Source organism: Lissotriton helveticus, chromosome 9 (genome assembly GCF_964261635.1).
Source record: "Lissotriton helveticus chromosome 9, aLisHel1.1, whole genome shotgun sequence".
Taxonomy (NCBI): Eukaryota; Metazoa; Chordata; class Amphibia; order Caudata; family Salamandridae; genus Lissotriton; species Lissotriton helveticus.
In genome coordinates this window covers 21877691-21897852 of record NC_136070.1, presented here as the reverse complement: position 1 = coordinate 21897852, position 20162 = coordinate 21877691, and the positions used below count along the sequence as shown (strand labels likewise).

At 48.5% G+C, this 20162-nt stretch overlaps 1 protein-coding gene across 1 annotated transcript in view; it reads right to left on the bottom strand.

Moving 5' to 3' along the window:
• The window catches only part of BAZ1A (bromodomain adjacent to zinc finger domain 1A), a 296099-nt gene that overhangs the window by 218519 nt on the left and 57418 nt on the right, over window positions 1-20162 (bottom strand). Inside the window, exons 2-5 of the mRNA XM_078659379.1 lie at window positions 13753-14031; window positions 10607-10762; window positions 8437-8538; window positions 838-925 (exon numbers count right to left, since the gene is read on the bottom strand). Coding sequence (XP_078515505.1) covers window positions 838-925; window positions 8437-8538; window positions 10607-10762; window positions 13753-14031 — 625 coding nt within the window. The remainder of the gene's footprint in view (window positions 1-837; window positions 926-8436; window positions 8539-10606; window positions 10763-13752; window positions 14032-20162) is intronic.

The window sequence follows — 20162 nt, the reverse complement described above, 5'->3', positions numbered from 1 at the left end:
TGGCAGTGTCTTGGCAGGTTGAGGACCAGTCTTGCGGTGGTGTTCTAGATGTTCTGTAGCTTGCGTGTGAGGTTTTTGTTCATTCCAGCGTAGAGTGCGTTGACGTAGTAGTCTGCTGGTGACCAGGGTGTGTTAGTGACGGTCTTTCTGACACCCACACCCTGCCTTGGCAGACTGAGTCAACTGTAAATCATTGCATAGGATTTTGAAACTATTTTTCCCTTACCTGCACCAGTCTCGACTTGGTTCTAGAAATAAACTAAATATTTTTGATACAAACAAATTTTTCTGAGTTCAGTCTGAATGAATGACATCATTTGCTGCCTGAGTGTGTACAACAAATGCTTAACATTACCCTCTGATAAAGCATTACTGCTCGACCACACTACCACAAATGGAGAGTGAGGTGCTTTGTACTTTTACCTCGACTACCTTTTGGTTTCCACTGGACTGTGCACACTATACCTCACTTTGATATAGTATATACAGAGCCAGCTTCCTTCATTGGTGGATCAGCGGTGGGATATAAAACTTTGCATTTGTTGGACTAACTTGGTCAACACCTGATCACACGACAGAACTCCTAAATTGTTTTTCGAAATTCTGATTTTTGACAAAAAACTAAAACAAGTTCCTTACACTGGGGAGAAAGACTACTCCCTCAACTCTAAGAGCTCTTGAAAAATGAACGCTGAAATGAATAGGTCTCTATGACAGAGTGAATGATGTACAGGAGCAGCCGAGTAGCACAGGGGTTAGTCCCCTCTGCTTCAGTGAAGTTTAATTGGTCCAAGACTAATGACCCACAAGTCACAGTGCAAAAAATAAAAAGGTTACCTTTGGCCTCTGCGCTCCATTGTGCAGCTCGCAGTGTAACTTCAGGAAGAGCTTCAGTCGCTCGCGGGAAAACAAGGTGGGCTTCCGACTATTGAAATTAAAACATTAAAAGAATCACACCTACAGATCACAAAACACTGAAGAAATAAAGCTCAAGAATGCAGTTTTAGGAGTGATTGGTACTCAAAAGCCATCACACATTTAACTGTGACCTCAGCAAACACTAGCCACATCACTAAGGAAGGAAAAGGAAGTTACATGTAATCCTATCCATAATGGAATATTCTCCGAATTCATAAACAGAAAATATATCCAGACACTTAATTTTGCAAATAATTTCACATAAAAAGATCCTTAATAAAACACCACTCAAGAAACCCATTTTAAAATGTGAAAACTATAACAGGGAATTACTTTTAGGCTATACTATGAGACGATCCCTTAAAGGATTCTATTACTCGCCAGTCTAGTCTAGCACACGAGGTTCAGTCTGGCAGGTAATTACTGGAGGCCAAGAAGAGGAACTATCTAATAAAACTTTTTTTTTAAACTGTCTAGTCAGCACAGGATGTAGGTGCCAGAGAAAGTAAACGTTCCTTTTCCATCACAGAATTCTCAGATATATTCATGAACGGACGGCAGAAGAAGGCAGGACATCTGAATTTCTAGCCATAAGTGGGAAACCAGAAACACAGTAATTATGGATACAGAGAGTTTGGCCCACCAAGAGGAGCATTCTGACAGCAGTCTTTAGAATGTTTCAGCAAAAGTATGAACCGAATAGTTTTCTTACCTGTCGGTGTAGTTTTGCAGCTTGAAGATCTTTCTGGATTCACTATGCTGTGCATTATTCCGCGGTCTTGTGGTTGGGTCCGGATTCGTAGTCTTTTCTTTGGTTTTTTTTTTTTTTCTTAGCCCAGGTGGGCGTCGGCGTCACACCCCCTTGGGTGTATTTCCGGTGACGTCGGCATGCTTCCTGCGGAAGCTCCCACTCTTGGGCGCCATCTTCGGGTTCTTTTTTTCCGTGTTTCTTTCGTTTCCGAAGTAATGGCAATGTTCTAATTAGTTGGTATTTTACCGCTTTGTACTTTTTAAATATCCTTTCTTTTGTTAACCACCTCTTCTCTCTCCAGCCTCATCTTTCTGGCGGAGGTGGGTGGGTTCGCTAGTGAATCCAGAAAGATCTTCAAGCTGCAAAACTACACCGACAGGTAAGAAAACTATTCGTTTTGCAGCGTGAATCTTTCTGGATTCACTATGCTGTGCATAGATTTTTTAGCGGTTTCTCATTTCTGTGGCGGTTGGGTGGAAGATGAGCGTTGGGTATTGAATATGTGCTGTAGCACCTTCTGTCCAACTTGAGCTTCCTTGTTCATCTGTATGTCCACACAGTAGTGCTTCGTGAACGTGTGCACCGAAGCCCATGTTGCCGCCAGGCATATGTCTTGTATGGGTGTGTTAGCCAGGAAGGCTATTGTAGCGCCCTTTTTCCTAGTGGAGTGGGCACGTGTCCCCTCTGCTAGCTCTTGTCCTGCCCGCTTGTGGCAGAGTTGGATTGTCTGTGCGATCCATCGTGCAATGATCTTTTTGGTTACTGCTTTTCCCATGTAACTGTTGGCGAATGACACAAAGAACTGTTTTGTCTTCCTGTGTCCCTTCGTCCTTTCGATGTAGTGCATGACTGCCCTTCTGGCGTCCAGGGTGTGCAGAGCTCGCTCTGCCGCAGTTGTTGGTTTTTGGAAAAAACTCGGTATCTGTATAGACTGGTTCATGTGAAATTTAGATACCACCTTCGGCATGAAGTTTGGGTCAGTCCTCATCACAACCCTGTCATTGTGTATTTGTATGTAGGGTTCTTGTAGCGTCAGGGCCTGAAGCTCGCTTACTCTGCGTAGGGACGTTATTGCAACCAGGAAAGCTGTTTTCATAGTTAGCACCTTTAAGGACGCCTTGTGGAGCGGTTCAAAGGGCTCTTTCATGAGTTCCGTTAGGACTATGTTCAAGTTCCATGCCGGTGGCGGCACCCGCTTGGGCGGTGCGATCCTTTTCGCCCCTTCTAGGAATCTCTTCACCACCTGTGACGTGAAGAAACTCCTGCAAGTTTCACCCCTTGTGTAGGCGACTATCGCTGCTAAGTGAACCCTCAGGGAGGATGAGCTAAGGTTCTTCTCTAGCAAGTGCGTCAGGTACTTTAGCACTGTGGAATCCTTCATTTTATTGTGAAGTCTTTCTTGTCTACACCATATTGTGAACCTCTTCCATTTTGCCACATAGCACTTCCGAGTGCTAGGCCTTCTTGCCTCCCGCAGGACCTTCAGTGTACTTTCTGGCAATCTTAAATGTGCGAACTCTATGTCCTCAGGAGCCACGCTACTAGGCTCATGCTCTCTGGCTCTGGGTGTAGCACCTCTCCGTTCTGCATGGAGAGTAAGTCTTTTCGCCTGCTGAATCTGTGGTGTGCACACTGTGTCATCTCCATGATCTGCGAGTACCATGTCTGCCTCGCCCACTGTGGTGCGACCAGTATCAGTGTCATGTTGCTCGCTCTGCACTTGCTCAGTACTCTGTGCATCAGTGGTATCGGGGGAAAGGCGTAGGCAAATGTCCTTGACCAATCTATCCATAGGGCATTCCCTAGTGACCCTTCCTCGGGCTGCCTGGATGCGAAGTTTCGGCATTTTGCATTCTGGCGTGTGGCAAACAGGTCCACCGATGGAGTTCCCCATCTGTCGAATAGGCGCCTTGTCTCCTGAGCATTGAGCTCCCACTCGTGGGATGCCGATGTCTGCCTGCTGAGCCAATCTGCTTGTATGTTGTCCTTCCCTGGCAGGTGTATGGCCAGTAGGTCTATCTTGAGAGGGATGGCCCATCTCCATATCTCCTGCGCTAGCGTTGAAAGCGGGGCCGACTGGGTGCCCCCCTGCTTGTTGATGTAGAACATCGCAGTGGTGTTGTCTGTTTGTATCAACACCTTGTGCTTGTACAGTCTTGTTTGGAAGGCTTTCAGTGCAAGGAAGATCGTCTTCAATTCTAAGTAATTGATGTGCTTTGTGGCATCCGTCGGTGTCCACAGTCCCCTCACCTTGAGCTCCTCCATGTGAGCGCCCCATCCCTTCAGGGATGCGTCTGTGGTGATGGTCACTGTTGGCGTTGGGGGCGTTAGAGGCTTTCCCTTTGCTATGTTCTCCATGGTCCACCATGTCATCTCCTTCTGCACTGCGTGCGTTACAACCACTAGATCCTCCCAACTGCCTGTAGCTTGTGACCATTGCTCCTGTAGCCATTCTTGAATGGGTCTCATGTGGAGTCGTACATTCGGTACCAGGTGGATGCATGATGCCATCATCCCCATGATCTTGCTCGCAGTCCTCACTGTCCGAGCTTGTCCCTTCCGGTAGAGGCGAGTTTCCTTCACCAGCGCCCTCGCCCTCTTCTCGCTGGGGAACACCTTGCCCTGTAAGGTGTTGATTTGTGCTCCCAGGAAGATCTTCACTTGTTCCGGCTCCATTGATGATTTCTTCCAATGGATGGAGAACCCCAGGTTTATGAGCGTGCTGGTCACTGTATGTGCGTGCAGCTTGCATTTCTGGTATGAGTTTGCTTTCACCAGCCAGTCGTCCAGGTAAGGGTATACGTGTATTCCCTGCCTTCTTAGGTGCGCTGCGACTGCTGCGAGGCACTTTGTGAAAACTCTTGGTGCCGATTTTAGACCGAAGGCCAGTGTCGTGAACTGGTAGTGGCTTTCTCCGACGGTGAACCTGAGCATGTGCTTGTGCTTTCTGTTCATTGGGATGTGCAGGTATGCGTCTTTGAGGTCTATAGTGGACATGAAGTCCCCGATCTGCAACTGTGGGAGCACCTCTTGCAGGGAGGTCATTTTGAATTTTTGCGTTCTTATGAATTTGTTCACGAACCGTAAATCGAGAATGGGTCTCATTGTCTCGTCTACTTTTGGTACCAGGAAGTACGTTGAGTATACTCCTGTGTTTCTTTCCTTGAAGGGTACCCGTTCTATGGCCTGCTTCTGCAGGAGTTCTTTTGCTTCTTCCTGAAGGCACTGCAGCTGCTTGCTTGCTAGTGGCTTTCTTTTTGGTTTTCTGCTTGTTGGCCTCGCCTCCAACTCTATGCAGTATCCGAATTGGATAATGTTGAGGATCCATTTGTCTGATGTGATTTCTCTCCACTCTTGGAGGTGGAATCTTAATCTTCCTCCCACTGGTGTCCTGTGGTCGTAGGTGTCTAGTTTGTCTTGACCCATCTGTACGTGCTGCCCCCTGGGGTCTTTCTTGCGGGCGGGCACACAGAGTTTTTTGAAGTCACTTGGAGGTGGGCTGCTGGCCCCCTCTTCTATTTTGTCCCCGTCCATTTCTCCCTCGAAAGGACTGGCCTCTTTGTTGGTACTGCCAGGGCTGCTTCTGATGACCCTGCTGACTCTGCGAGTCTGCCTGGTGCGTTTGCTGGAAAGCCTGGTGTGATGTACCTGGCTGGTTTCCGCCTCTCCCGCCGGGCCTCCGTGACGGGGTGCCCCTCTTGTTCCCTCTGAACTGCAATGCTCCCATGGATCTTGCTGTTTCGTTATCCTTCTTCAGTTGGCTGAGCTGTTCATCCACTGTTGGTCCGAAAAGCGTGCTGCCGTTGAACGGTGTGTTCAGGATACTGTGTTGCACTTCCGGTTTGAAACCGGATATTCTGAGCCAGGCGTGCCTCCTTTCCGTGACGCCCATCATCATGAGCCTGCTGGCGGTGTCTGCCCCATCCAGGGCCGTCTTAAGGCAAGAATTTGCCGCATTCTTTCCCTCTTCAACCAGCTTTTCGGCTTTCTGCCTGGCATCCTGGGGCAAGTCCTTCACCAACTGCCCTAGTCCCTCCATGATTTGGTACATGTGCCTGTTTATCAGGGCGTTGGAATTAGCCATGCGCCAGTGGGTCGCGGCATTCCGTTCGATCCTTCTGCCCACCAGATCCATCCTTTTGCTCTCCTTATCCGGTGGTGGCCCCGAGGTAGTGGGTACGTTAGCCCTCCTCCTTGCTGTGGCCGTGATAATGGAGTCTGCGGAGACCGTGCCCTGAATGTAGGCCGGGTCCTTTGTGGCATGCTTGTACTTCTTCTCAGTTCTGGGAGTTACTGCCTTGCATGTTGCGGGCTCCCTGAAAGCTTCCTTCCCCTGAGCCAAGACGCTCTCGAGCATTGGAAGGAACTGGCTCCTCGTTTGTGTTGGGAGCAATGTTTCTAGAAGGAAGTCTGCTTTCTGCTTCTCTTCGTCGAGCTTGAGCTTGAAAGCTGCTGCGGCAGATTGTATCACCGAGTTGTAGGCCCCGATGTCGTCCGGCGGCGAGGGCCTCGAGGGGTAGGTGTCGACCACCTCCTCCGGGCTGTCTGTGTCGACATCGATGTAATCTACCTCCTGAAGGTCCGAGGGTGCCGACTCTGTGTCTGTCCTGCCCTCCTCCTCCTCCCCATAGTTGTAACTATCGTAGGGGTTCTCGAACTCCTCCTGGTCGTCGATCACCTCGACGTCCTGGTCTTGTTCCTCGGTGACTTCGGCGATCTCCTCTTCCTCCTCGACCGGCTCCATCACCGGTGGCTTGGCCTTGTGAGGGATCGTGAAGGCTTTCATCTTTGCGTCGAAATCTTTCTTCCGCTGCATGATGTTCTCCATTTCTGCCTCGAGGCGCCTTCTCTTCTTTTCCATCTCGGCCGCGTGTTCCGCGTCGGATGGGTCGGCCGCTCTCTTCGGCGGAAGGCTCGTCGCCGTGCCTCTCGGAGTCGAAGTTTTCGACGTCGAACCGGATTTCGGTTCTCTGGTCGTCGTCGTCAGTTTTGGGTCTTTCTCCCTCGGCGTCGATCGATCCTTTTCGGGGACGATTTTCGACGTTTTGTGCTGATCAGCAGCTCTCGGCGCCGGAGACTCCTTCTCGGAGGATCCGCTGGGCCTGGGAGTAGTCGCGGACGCCGCCTTTTTTGGCGTCGGCGCTTTCGGGGTCTTGCCCTTGATCTTTCTAGACTCAGAGTCTCTCGGGTTCTTGGGGGCCGAAGAGTCTCCTACCTTGTCAGAAGTCTTCGTGTAATCGGTCTCTACGACCGTGTAGCTGTCGTCTTCGGCGGCAGCGTTGTCTTCTTCCTCGGAGGACATCCCCAGCTCGTAGAGTGACGGAGTCGGGGCCTTCCCCTGCAGGGCGGCGTGTGCTACCCTCTGCTTCTCTCTCACACGAAGGGTCTTCGGGGTGAAGGCGGAACAGGCGTTGCAGTCTCCGCTTTCGTGGTCCACCGGTAGGCAAAGGTTGCATACCGGGTGCTGGTCCTTCTGCGCATACTTGTGGTGGCAGTTACGGCAGAACTTGAACGGCGTGTTGTCCATCCTCGAGCGTCCAGGGCCTCTCTGGTCGCGTGTTCGTCGACGGTCGTCGAAGATCTCGATGGAAAACGCCTTATCCTTGCTTGTTTCTCGTCGATGAAGTCCCCTGGAGTCTTCAGATGACTTCTCCTCGTCTTTTCTGTATTTTCTTTCTTCTTTCTCCAAAAATGTCTGGAGCCCAAACGGGAACGATCCAGACCCGACCGCGGAAAAAAAGAATCTGAAGATGGCGCCCAAGAGTGGGAGCTTCCGCAGGAAGCATGCCGACGTCACCGGAAATACACCCAAGGGGGTGTGACGCCGACGCCCACCTGGGCTAAGAAAAAGAAAAAAAAACAAAGAAAAGACTACGAATCCGGACCCAACCACAAGACCGCGGAATAATGCACAGCATAGTGAATCCAGAAAGATTCACGCTGCAAAACTATGCCCAGTAAATGCTTGGAGTCTATTTCTCCCTCATAATGAGTAGCCGTGAATTTCTTCCACTTGGTGAAATAAGGTCTAACTGGCCAGATTACAGTTTGACGTCTATCTGGTAGCAAACAATGCAGCAAACTACGCCACTTGCATGACAGAGGGGTCTTTCATGCAAGCACGCGAGTGGAGGTGAAAGGATACACCCTAACAGACCATAGCATTGGGAGCGACAAACGAATATTTCACTGGGGCGAGCCATTGCTCGACTGAAGACTCCAGCTAATGACTGAAATAGGCTGGCTGAAGAAAGCCAATGGCTGAAAGTGGACTTCATAAAGTCTACTCTATGTAAAGTATTTGCAACATGAAAATTTGAAAGGGGCTCAGTCAGAACCAGACCACAAAATGTTACACTAATGCACAAGTGTTCTATCCTTATTTTAAAGCACATTTAAAAACGTGTTCCAGGCGCACCTACATGCGCAGAGGAATGAATCCAGAAAACAATCCATGATTAAGATTTCCCTGCATAGATGCCTCTCCTTCAGTGGATGAAGCTTCTACCCCGAACGGAATCCATCTCAACGTCCTCTTCAGGATGACCCTTCTCCACACATCCATACTCCATCCTCCCAGAATAAAAAACACCTCAAAAGCCCTGAGGACGAAGGTTTGCCAACTGTACCAGCCACGTTTACCTCCCTCTTCTCTAAACATCACCCTATCTGAGACATACACTTGAAGACAGTACGGCATCCCAACCCTCCCCAGATCCTCGACAATAGGCACCTACGTGGGGACAGTGTGCCCACCCAGAGCTCACCTGATCTGACTCGCCTTCACCGTCACAGACTCGTATCGCTCCTGCTTAATCGGCTTTACCTTGTACTTAAACAAAGAAGGGTCAATAGCAGTGGGTCGCTTCCTGGAAAAGAAAACACTAGAATTTAATAATTTCACACAGTGCTGCTCTGCCCATGCTGGGAGTAGGTGTGCTTAACATTAGAGTAACCAAAGAAAGATTATTTCTCTTTCCGTCTAATTTAAGAAACACTGAAATTTAATACGCGGTATGCAAAGTTCCCCTAACGGAAGCCCTGAAAGCTCAAACTCATACCATAGTAACACCTACCAGAGTAACAGAGGAATTACTATTAACTCTAGTGTAGAAGCTACTCCCAGTTCTCCCCCACTGCACCTCAAGCCCCCCGGAGTCCGCAACCACCAATCTCAGCCAAGGCCCTTTCAGCTTTTCCTGACTACTGCCAAGAGTTGTACCAAGCCTTCTCAGGACTTTCAGGGTTCCAAGCTGCATGCAGGAGTATGCTTCCAGATCATATGATTTGCTTTGCATTTTAGGATTTAAAAAGGACTACAAGTCCCAAAAACAATTCTGGATTGGCTGAGCTACTCCTGTGTAGATCTGGGAATCGCAAGAGCTCTGCCTACTGTATCAAGTCGCAGAGCCAGTGGGCAGGAGGGAGCTATCTTCCTCCACCACTACCAGTCTGTGATACACTCCTTTCCTCCTGAAAGACTGAGATGGAATCCCCCAACATTTCCCTTTAAATGTTTGTTATGAGCCGGGCCCACCAAATCCCACAGAGCTCGGTTTGCTTTCTCCCTTCTCCATAAGCCTGGAGTAGACTGCTTCAAACAGAAAGGCCCGTTATGGCCTTTTGTCCCTCCCCAAAGGCCCATGATGGGCTCCTTTGCTTCCATAAAGACCCATGATGGGCTTTTGTCCCTCCCCAAAGGCCCATGATGGGCTCCTTTGCTTCCATAAAGAGCTGTTATGGGCTTTTGTACCTCCCCAAAGGCCCATGATGGGCTCCTTTGCTTCCATAAAGGCCCGTGATGGGCTCCTTTGCTTCCATAAAGACCCATGATGGCCTTTTGTCCCTCCCCAAAGGCCCATGATGGGCTCCTTTGCTTCCATAAAGACCCGTAATGGGCTTTTGTCCCACCCCAAAGGCCCGTGATGGGCTCCTTTGCTTCCATAAAGGCCCGTGATGGGCTCCTTTACTTCCATAAAGGCCCGTGATGGGCTCCTTTACTTCCATAAAGACCCATGATGGGCTTTTGTCCCTCCCCAAAGGCCCGTGCTGGGCGCCTTTGCTTCCATAAAGGCCCGTGATGGGCTCCTTTACTTCCATAAAGGCCCTTGATGGGCTCCTTTACTTCCATAATGGCCCTTGATGGGCTCCTTTACTTCCATAAAGGCCCATGATGGGCTCCTTTACTTCCATAAAGGCCCATGATGGGTTCCTTTACTTCCATAAAGGCCCATGATGGGCTCCTTTGCTTCCATAAAGGCCTGTTATGGGTTTTTGTCCCTCCCCAAAGGCCCGTGATGGGCTCCTTTGCTTCCATAAAGACCCATGATGGGTTTTTGTCCCTCCCCAAAGGCCCATGATGGGCTCCTTTGCTTCCATAAAGACCCATGATGGGCATTTGTCCCTCCCCAAAGGCCCATGATGGGCTCCTTTGCTTCCATAAAGACCTGTGATGGGCTTTTGTCCCTCCCCAAAGGCCCTTGATGGGCTCCATTAGTTCCATAAAGGCCCGTGATGGGCTCCTTTACTTCCATAAAGGCCCTTGATGGGCTCCTTTAGTTCCATAAAGGCCCTTGATGGGCTCCTTTAGTTCCATAAAGGCCCTTGATGGGCTCCTTTACTTCCATAAAGGCCCTTGATGGGCTCCTTTACTTCCATAAAGGCCCTTGATGGGCTCCTTTACTTCCATAAAGGCCCTTGATGGGCTCCTTTGCTTCATAAAGGCCTGTTATGGGTTTTTGCCCCTCCCCAAAGGCCCGTGATAGGCTCCTTTGCTTCCATAAAGACCCATGAAAGGCTCTTTTCCTCCTGCCTGGTTAAACCTAGAATGCAATGCTTCTCACGGCTTCACTAACTGATGAGTGAACCCCCTGGGTGGACAAGAGTCACAAAACAGCTGGAGGCAGGCTCCAAGGACCATGCTTGCAGGAAGCTCACCCATTCTGAGCAGAGGCTTTGGGGGTCTCTGGCTCCTCATCGCTGTCACTGATGACGATGGTCTCCATAGCAACGGCAGGCGTGTTCTCAGTGTGCCCATTCACCATCCCGTTTTCCTTCGGTGGCGGCTTCACCTCCTGGATCATGCACTGTAACCTGCAGAGGCAATGAAGTTACACACCAAAGAATGCTTGCACTTCCCCTTCGAAACAAAACAGCATCACTCCTTTGCTCTCGAGTACCGACACTGATAAAGGACTCAGTTACATCTGTTCTTATTACCAGGGATACGCGAATTTAGTGTAATTTGTTTTTATGTAATTGTACGAAATTTCTGGGAAATTATGCAAAATTCTACAAGAAGCAAATCCTTCATTTGGCACTAGATTGTTGCATGAAATATGCACACATCCATTTTGAACGCAAGGACACATTTTGCTCTGAAACAAATAGCTATATAAACACTCTGGTAAGAGCCCTTTGAATTCTAGTTGTGTGCATTGCTTTTGCAGTCCTGTACTATAATTCTGATGCAAACTCTAAGGAATGTGATGTGATTCTTAAAATTACATGAATCACGCTGGTGTAACTGAAATCTTGCCTGCTCGTACGGATTAAGTCCATCGACGCGGAGCAAGATCGGCTTAAAAGCTAAAGCTTCCAAAATAAAAATAACACTGACAAGGCCTGTGTGTTGCCATCTACAAATCATCTTTTGAACAAGTAAGGAAGCCAGGGGGACAATGAAATCGAACAATCAGTAGCTCGAATAACCAGAGAATACGCCAGTTTACTCCAAACACCATACATTACTTTTAGCCTTATTTCAATAAACGTTTGAGTAGGAAGCCGTCTCTGTATATGATATCAGTAGGTAGTAATACCCAGTAGGTGGTAATACCCTGCACAGAGTCCAGGGCTTCCCCAAAAGTGTACATGGCTGAATGTAAAACCCTAAGTGCTCTATTAGTGGTAGTGTTGGCGAGCAGCCTTAGGCATAACAAAGAAGAGAGTAAGACATTTATTGCATACGTGATCAAGAATGGACACACGACTCAAGGGGATCCAGACCAATTTTATAAAATTATACTTAGTATTTTTTTTTTAAGACCCAGTTCTTCGTAATAAGGCAAGTACATTTTTTAATTAAAAATACTTTCAAAAATCGACACAAACTTTCACACTGTCCAATGTTATCCTATCGGAAAAACAATATTGCGGTTAAACAAGTAAGTATTGAACTTACAATTTCAGTCAACGGAGCCCAAAGTCTGCAAGGGTCAGGTAGGTATCAAAAATCAGTACCAAACATACACCACCAGCAACACATGGGGCAGACGGGTGTAGGGTGCAAATTTGGCATCAGGCGCCCAATGCTTTTCAATAAGGGTCTTCTTGATGGAAGAAAAGAGACTGCAGGCATGGCACTGGAGGTTGTCGGAGGAATACAAACTAAAGCAGAGGTAAACAGATGTAGGGGGTTGTAGAGGCACCATCTGTTCAGCTCACCAAGGCACGGGGGCTTCGGGTGCAGGGGTGCCTTTGGATGAATAATTTTCTGACAGGAGCAGGTCCCGGTCGGGGGGAGCCTATGGATTCGCACTGCAGGCACCGACATGAATGGGGAACATCCATTACGACGCGGTGTTTACACCGCACTACCATTACAACGCTGGTTTTACAACGCAAGTCGTTACCACGACTTGCGCTGGAGGGTGCTCTAGGCTAAGGAATACTAGATTTACTATTCCAACACCTTCCCTACTGTACGTAGGCTGGTGTTGGAATAGTAAATCTTAAATCTCTAAGTCCAGCACGCCAACAGCGTAAGTCGTGGTAACGACTTGCGTTGTAAAACCAGAGGTGTAATGGTAGTGCGGTGTAAACACCGAGTTGTATTGACATACAACCACATGAATGACAGAAGAGGTCAGAAGGAATTGGGTTCCTTGATACCCTTTCTTCACTCTATTTTACCAAATGAATTGCGTAATACCTGGTACACAATGAAAAACCAATGCAAGGAGCAGCTCAGTTATTAGCTCTGGGTACCTCAGGTTCTTGGTGAACCTACAAGTCCTATATAACCCCACAACCATAAGGGGCCAGCTGCTGTAATGGTATATTGCGTAAAAAAAAAATCTGCCATACTTGGAATTTTAACGGTTTGTTTATATAGGAAAACCTTGAAGGATCTACACAAATGACCCCTTGCTGAATTCAGAATATGGTCTACTTTTCCGAACTATACAGCAAATTTGGTGTGGATGTAGACAAAAGGGTTGCAGGGGCTTAAGAGCGAGCTACCCCCAAATAGCCAAAGAAGGCTTAGCACCTTGGGGAGCGGGCGGGGAGAATGTGTTGCAGTGAAGAGGTTAAAAACTAAAGTAGGATAAGCAGAAATGTAATGTTAGCATGTCATGACAGTGACTAGAGCTCAAAACCCATTTTATTTGTAGAAAGTCTGGATGGCCCATACAGAAACATGAGGAAGCAAAATAAATGTAATCTCAGGGTAGGACTCCGCTAAAATCACAATCAAACCTTTAGTTTTAATATTTATTAAAATTCCAATTCAATAGTGGTGTCTGAATTAAAAAGCTATTTCACAGGTTATTTTTGAAAGTTATCTTTCCCCTTTCTAAAGTCCAATTAGACTCCATTTGCAGCCCTTTGAGTGCTTAAGCCCTGAATGAGGTGCAACATCTGATCCCAGAGGAGAGACACAGGCATGGTAGAGAGGAGGCGTTCTGCTTCTCTGGCAGGATGGCCATTTGGGCTGAGCCAGGAACTTCATTTAATTGAAAGGGTCCTGCCCAGTCAAAGGCAGATATCAGATAACTTCTAGACAGCCTCCAACTTCTTTTGCTCTCCCATCAGGCAGGCACCAATCCCAGTGGGAGGGGAGCTGCTCCCAGGACTGGTTTGAAGTGATCACAAAGGAGGGACTATCATTTCCCTGGCCACACTTCTGCCTTAGTGATTGGGGGTTAAGCTTATGTTAATTTAGTGATTTTAAGGGTTCACTCTGACATAGGTTCTGATTATACTGTACCTCCTTAACTAATACATTTCTAATACTTCTCTAAAATACATCTCCATGCCAGTCCATTCCATTTTGTTACAAGAAAGAATACAGCACTTACCTTGCACCACTGTTCCTCAAAACCTCCACTGTTTCTCCCACAAAGAAGCGATTGTGGAGGTAGGAATGGAGATCATCGCACACCTCATGAAGGCGAGCTCGGCGTGTACGGCTGGCCAGGTACAGTACTGGACCAATTAAGGGTTCTGGGAAATTCTGGATGTTGCGGCGGGCTCTTTTCTCAGACTCCATGGCCTCTTGGTAGGTGAGGCCAGCCTTGCCAGTGATGGCACAGCTCCATACAAGGCTGTTACAGAGGATGGTGCGTTCAAAGAACTCACTGCAGGGAAAAGGAGAACAAATAAAAGGGTTATGATTCCATCTACAGAAGCTCATGGAAAGTACATGTGATCTTTCGTGCCTGGCAAAAAGGAAGCTGGAAGCCCAAAGCTTTCAAAACTGGGGAATGTGTTAACCACAAAATATATATGTACACTGTTTCTTTACTTCTAGGAGTAGGAAAGAAAATAGCCTTATACCAGTACAAGCAAGGTACTCACAACAGAGTATTTTGGTTTAATGCATCAGCATCAAGCACAGACCATTCATACACTCAAGTCAAGAGTAGGCTGCTCGCAAACAAGAATTAGTGGCCACGCCAAGAGGAAGAACACAGAAGACAAAAAGGAGCTTTTGTGCACTCTGATTTTTATCAACATTAAATGGGAGTTACTCCGAAAAGCAATAAAGGTAAATAATCTGCGACTGATCAAAATTAAGAAAACACCAGGCACTGTCACACAAACAGCAGTGTAAGGCTCCACAACATTTAATAAACCAAGCACATTTAGTAGCAGTTGCACATTATAGGAAGTGGGCTTTTTATTTAGTGTACCAAAAAAGCGGTACACTTTATGGAAAGTCCTAATGACCCTTAATGTCCAACAGGGTTTAAATTATTACTCCCAAACGCTCTTTTGTGGTAGTGTGGGCGAGAGTTTCATCAGAGGGTAGTGTTACAGCATTTGTTGCACACAGTCAATAAATGAGACACTCAAGAAGAAACTCGAAACAAATTTAGAAAAACACTTTAGATTTTTTTTTTTAACTCCAAGAAATCCAATCTTACATAACAACTTTCTGAATTAGATTTTTACTGGTAAGTAAAATGTTCACTTGGATAGGCCTTTACGCAGCAAAGCTTTCCTATAGGAAAAAAGGCATGTACTGCCCACAGTTACTTGCAATAGGTTTCCGGGGTCCCCCTCAGGACTTTAGATGGTACGGGACCAAAGGTCCAAAGAACCACCAGCAGCTAGTTGTTACCTGCCCTGGAGAGTCCAGATTCAAAGGTTCTGGCCGGTTTGGTACCTTTTCACACTACACCATAGGAGTGGGTGGAGGCAACTAGAAACAGGCTGCAGTGAGGGCCTGAAGGACAAGGCCGAGAGCTCCGAACGGGGGCTTGGTTCCTGAGGGTTCTCGGGAACCCGGGCAGGGACACTCGGGTGCAGAGTGGTTAGGTCGGCTAGGCTTGTGCGTCATGGGCAATCACGGTTGTCGGTCTAGCCAGTGAGGGGACAAGAACAGGTGGGCCACTCTCAAAGTGGGTCTCTGCAGTGCGGACGTCCCTCCACAGCTGCATGGGGTGGACACCGGATTGGACTCTGTTAGACCTGGCACCATTGGTGTGGGTCTCCCTTCCATTTTTGCTGTTGCCTCATGTATTTTTGCTGGTGTTAGATGCTTTGGGCACTGTGCCACTGCTATTCAGTGCCACAGTGCAAGTGCTCCCTAGTGTAAATTGATGTATGGATTAGTGATTCCATGTTTGGCTATTTTGGTTTACTTGTCAGACCCTAGTTGTGATAAGGTGGCTCTATTTATACTGGACAATACGGCAGTACAGTGTGTATAGAGTCCACAAACCCCAAAGGTTTGACAGAGGTTAAAGTCAGAACTAACCTTACTCTCCAAAGTGGTAGCTTGGTCGAGCAGTAAGGCAGTACCAGAGGACTGTGTAAAGCATTTGTTGTACACACTCAGTCAGCAAAAGGTTTCACACACTCAAGAACTGAACTCCTGGCCAAGTGTTATTATATCCTTAGATATAGTGGTTTTATTTTTAGAACCGACAGTTATAAAAATATACTTTGAGATACGAGTACTCTCATGTAAATACTTTGCAGAGGAGCAATAAGTTTGTACACAAAATAATTACAGGACAGCTAATAAGCAATACAGTTCAGAAACACACTAGTATTGAGCTCAATGGGTTTTTCATAGGAGAGTACAGTTGATAAATTTATGGATTACTTTGGTAGTCCTGGGACTAGTTTGTAGATTCAGTCCTAGGGTCTAAACTGAAACCAGATTAGCAAAAACGTTTTAGTAACTGTGTTGGATTTTCCTGAATATAAAGCGGTTTTAAAAGTTCACACTTGAAACTTTTCAAGATGATTCTGACAATGTTATCCAATGGGAGGAAATTCAGGTTACAGATAAAGTACGATCGCGTTACTTTTGTAACCCAGCACTAGTCTCCTAGGGTAAGCACTGGGAGTTTAACTTAAAACAGGTAGGTAATTGCGTTTCAGTATTTCGTACGATGTTTGAAGAATGTTATGTTATGTTAATGGTTTTTATACCGTGCACAGCTGCCCCAGCAAAGGGGCGTCCTGGCGCCAAGAAAGGTAAACACAACATCACAAAATGCAGCAGAGTCAGTTAATTTTATTAAAAAGAAAAGTTTTGATGACACATCTGAACCTGGTTAAATCTTCCAAAGCACGGATATCATTAGGGAGAGCGTTCCAAAGCTTAGCGGCTACTACTCGGAAGGAGCGGCCTCCAATCCTGCTCAGCAAAAAGCGAGGAACAACAGCCAAATTCTGGCCCATCGATCTCAAAGAGCGAGAGGGGACATATGGGGTCAGAAGGTTCATGAGAATAGGTGGAGCCATGCCTTTCAAAATTTTAAAGGCCAGGCAAAGCACCTTAAACTCAATCCGCCGAGCAACAGGCAACCAATGGAGTGTTTGCAATGCTCTGGACACTGAGCAACGTTTGGGCAGCCCAAATATCGCTCTTGCGGCGGCATTCTGCACTCGTTGTAGCCGCAGAAGTTCAGCCTTGTTCGTGCCTGCTAGCAGAGCACTGGCATAATCTATCCTGGATAGTACCGAGGCCTGGACCACAAGCTGTCTAGTGGGGGCATCGAAGAATTTAAGCACCGGCCTGATGCCCCTAATAATGCCAAAACAAGAGGCAGCCACCCTCTTAGTCTGGCAAGTGAAGCTAAGTGAAGGGTCCAGCCAGACCCCGAGGTTTTTTAACCCCATAGCAGGAGAGGGGATCATTCCTAACTCGGGGGGCCACCAGTTGTCATTCCAGCATCCAGGTTGCTTCCCAAACACCATCACCTCTGTCTTCTTTGTGTTCAATTGGAGACAATTCTGGTTCATCCAATTGGCCACCGAACGTAGCCCCTCACAGAAGTAGCTCCCCATGGCTGAGTCCCCACTTAGTGTGACCGCCAGCTGCGTATCATCCGCATAGGACACCATTGTCATGCCCCAGCGTTTGACTACCGCAGCCAGCGGCCTCACATAAAGATTGAAGAGAGTGGGGCTCAGAGATAATCCCTGTGGGACCCCCAAGGTGAGTGGGTGAGAGGTGGATTTACCGGGTGGTATCGCAACCTGAAAAGATCTATTGGAAAGGAAGGAGCGGAACCAGCCTAGTGCCAGCCCCCTAACCCCAGCTTCCTCTAACCGCCGCAACAGGATTTCGTGGGACACCGTATCAAAAGCGGCACTCAGATCTAACAGCAGGAGTGCCGCTGTTTGTCCGGTGTCCAGCACGGAGCGCAGATGTTCAACCATGTATAACAAGGCAGTCTCCGTGCTGTGGCCTGTACGAAAGCCATTTTGCGTGGGATCCAAGATGTTAGCTTTGGCAAGATGGTCGGCCAGGATCCCATTCACGTGGGCTTCGGTGACTTTAGAATATCTGCAGTTTTCAAAAGTAGACACTTAGAAGAAATTTCATAGAAAAGCAGACAATGGGTTCCTATGGAGAAAAATACAGGTTACTAGTAAACCCGCTAGGGATTACTTTGGCGGTTCAGTACTGGGCTGAAAGGTACAGTACTGGCTTCTCTCCTGATCACAGGTGAGTATTTTCGAATTCGGACTTTGGCTGATTTTATAGGAATATTTTCAGTTTTCAAAACTTCACACTTAAAAAAATTTTGAGTCAAAATGGGTCAATGTTATCCAATGGCAGGTAAGTGAATTACCGGCCTCCAGGTGAGTACTTGGTTGGTGAAGGTAAGGTTCTGGGCACAGACTCAGGGGTACCGCAGGATCAGGTAGGTACAGTTAGTACACCTTCAGTGGCACACGGGCAGCCAGGTGCAGAGGTAGTTAGGCCCAATGTTAGTCAATGAGAGGCATGAGGCCTTCGGTTGGTGGCGGCTGGCTAGCCAGCAGTACTCGGGCGGCTGGGTGCAGGGTGCTTTTGAGCCGTCGGGCGCTCAATGTTATCCAATGAGGATCTTGACAAAGGAACAAAGGATGCAGGCTCGGGGAAAGGGACTCTCCGGGGGCGACCAGCACTTCGAGAGGTAAGTTGGGATGTTGGAGCACAGGTAGGTAGCCCAAAGGGAGGCACAGGGGGCTGCCGGGTGCAGGGGAGTCTTTGGGTGTCGGAAAAGCTTACCCTCGGCTGGTCGCGGTTGGGGTGGCCCCTGGTTCTGAGTCTGCAGGCGTCGGCTGGTTCATCGAGGATGGTCTTTGGGCACTGGACTTCAGGTCCCAGTCGCCGGGGGGACGTCCTCGTGGTCTTCGTTCGGGTTGGCCAGGCCTGGGCTCGGCTGGTGCAGAGTGGGCTGGTCTGGAGCTTCCTGGTGGGCACCAGGTGGGTTGTTGCAGCAGAGCCTCTGCTGATGGGAGTCCCAATCTTCGAGAGGGTCAAGGCAGGCAGGTCCTCTGGGTGTCCCAAGGTTGCTGTCCGCGGAGGTCACCGGGATTAAGCAGTCGCAGGTTCCAGGATCAACAGACCGGGAGGGCTGGGGCCAAGTCAGTTTTTGTTGTCCTGTTAGCAGCTGCACGGCGGGTCTTCTTCTTGATCTTTCTTCTTCTTTGGTATCGGGATCTAAGGAAGGAAGGTTCAGGGAGCCCCTAAATACTGAATTTAGGGGAGTTACAGGTAGGGCAAGGGCAGGGACCAATGGGTCCCTGTCCTGGGGTGAGTACACCCCCTAGCCTGCTCCTCTCCTGTGGGAGGGGGGCAGGAGCCTTGCTGGGATTGGGCAGGACTCCCCATCTACAAGATGGCCGGGGTCCGGGGTCGTGCTTCACCTCGCCTCCTCCACCTGAGGGGTGGAGTTGGCACAGGTTGGCACACCCCCCTTCCTGGCGTAGTTTTTCCCGCCAGTCTTCCCGCCAGGGTGGGGGTAGGCCTGGTGGGGGGCTGGTTTCTGGGTACAGCAAATGGTCTGGGGAAGCTCTCAGAGGCGGTATCGCCTTTGAAGCTTCCCCCTGTCCATCCTGGGGGAGGAGACCTAGCACCTCGCCCAGGATGTGCTTTGTTGCAGACCCAGGAGAGCGGGGGGGGCTCTCCACCCAGGGGTCCAGCAACATGTCTGCAGTGTGGCAGCCACTCAGCCCAGATGTGGATTGTTAGTTCGGGTTTCTGGGGGGCATCTCTAAGATGCTCTTGTGCATTTTACATTAATTCCCACACTGGCATCAGTGTGGGTTTAATGTGCTGAGAACTTTGGTCCCGCTCCTCTCCTGGTGAGCCTGCGTCCCCTGTCCCTCCCGCTGCCCCTGCGGTTGCCGCCGCTTTGATGGATGTGTAGGTGTCACTGGTCGTGGAGTTACACCCAGGTCCACTTTCATCCTGTCCCATTGGGAGCTGAGTGGCCCCCAATTGCTGCCCCTTTCCCCTCTGGTCCTGCCGCAGCCTCTCCCGCGCCCCCCGCCGGCCTTGGGCCCGCGGCGGCCGCCGGTGCGGACTGTTGGCGATCCCGTTTGGCATTTCTCTGGTTTTCCCTCTTCCCCGCCTCACCAAGCCTACGAGCCTTATTCCTCTACATATACATCCTTGGAAGAGACTGTATTAACTATGCTGCCTCCTTGATAAAGGTTTATTGTTCTGCGACAATGGCACTGTATTGCTGAAGACTGACTTTTATGCACTGGTATTGATCTGTATTTTGCCACTCTGTACTGATCCTCTACGTGATGCTTTTTTATCTGATTGTATTGTTGTTCTGCACTTGCATCAATAAAAAGTTTTTTTTTTTTTTTTTTTTAAGGGTGTATTCTGACTCCTGGCGGTTCGGAGTGAGACTGGGGTTACATTGCAATGCGGGCAGAAACAAAATCTACCCACATTCTCAAAATATATGTAATCAATTCTTTGATGGATTTCGGTTGAAGACGTTGAGATATGAATTCAATC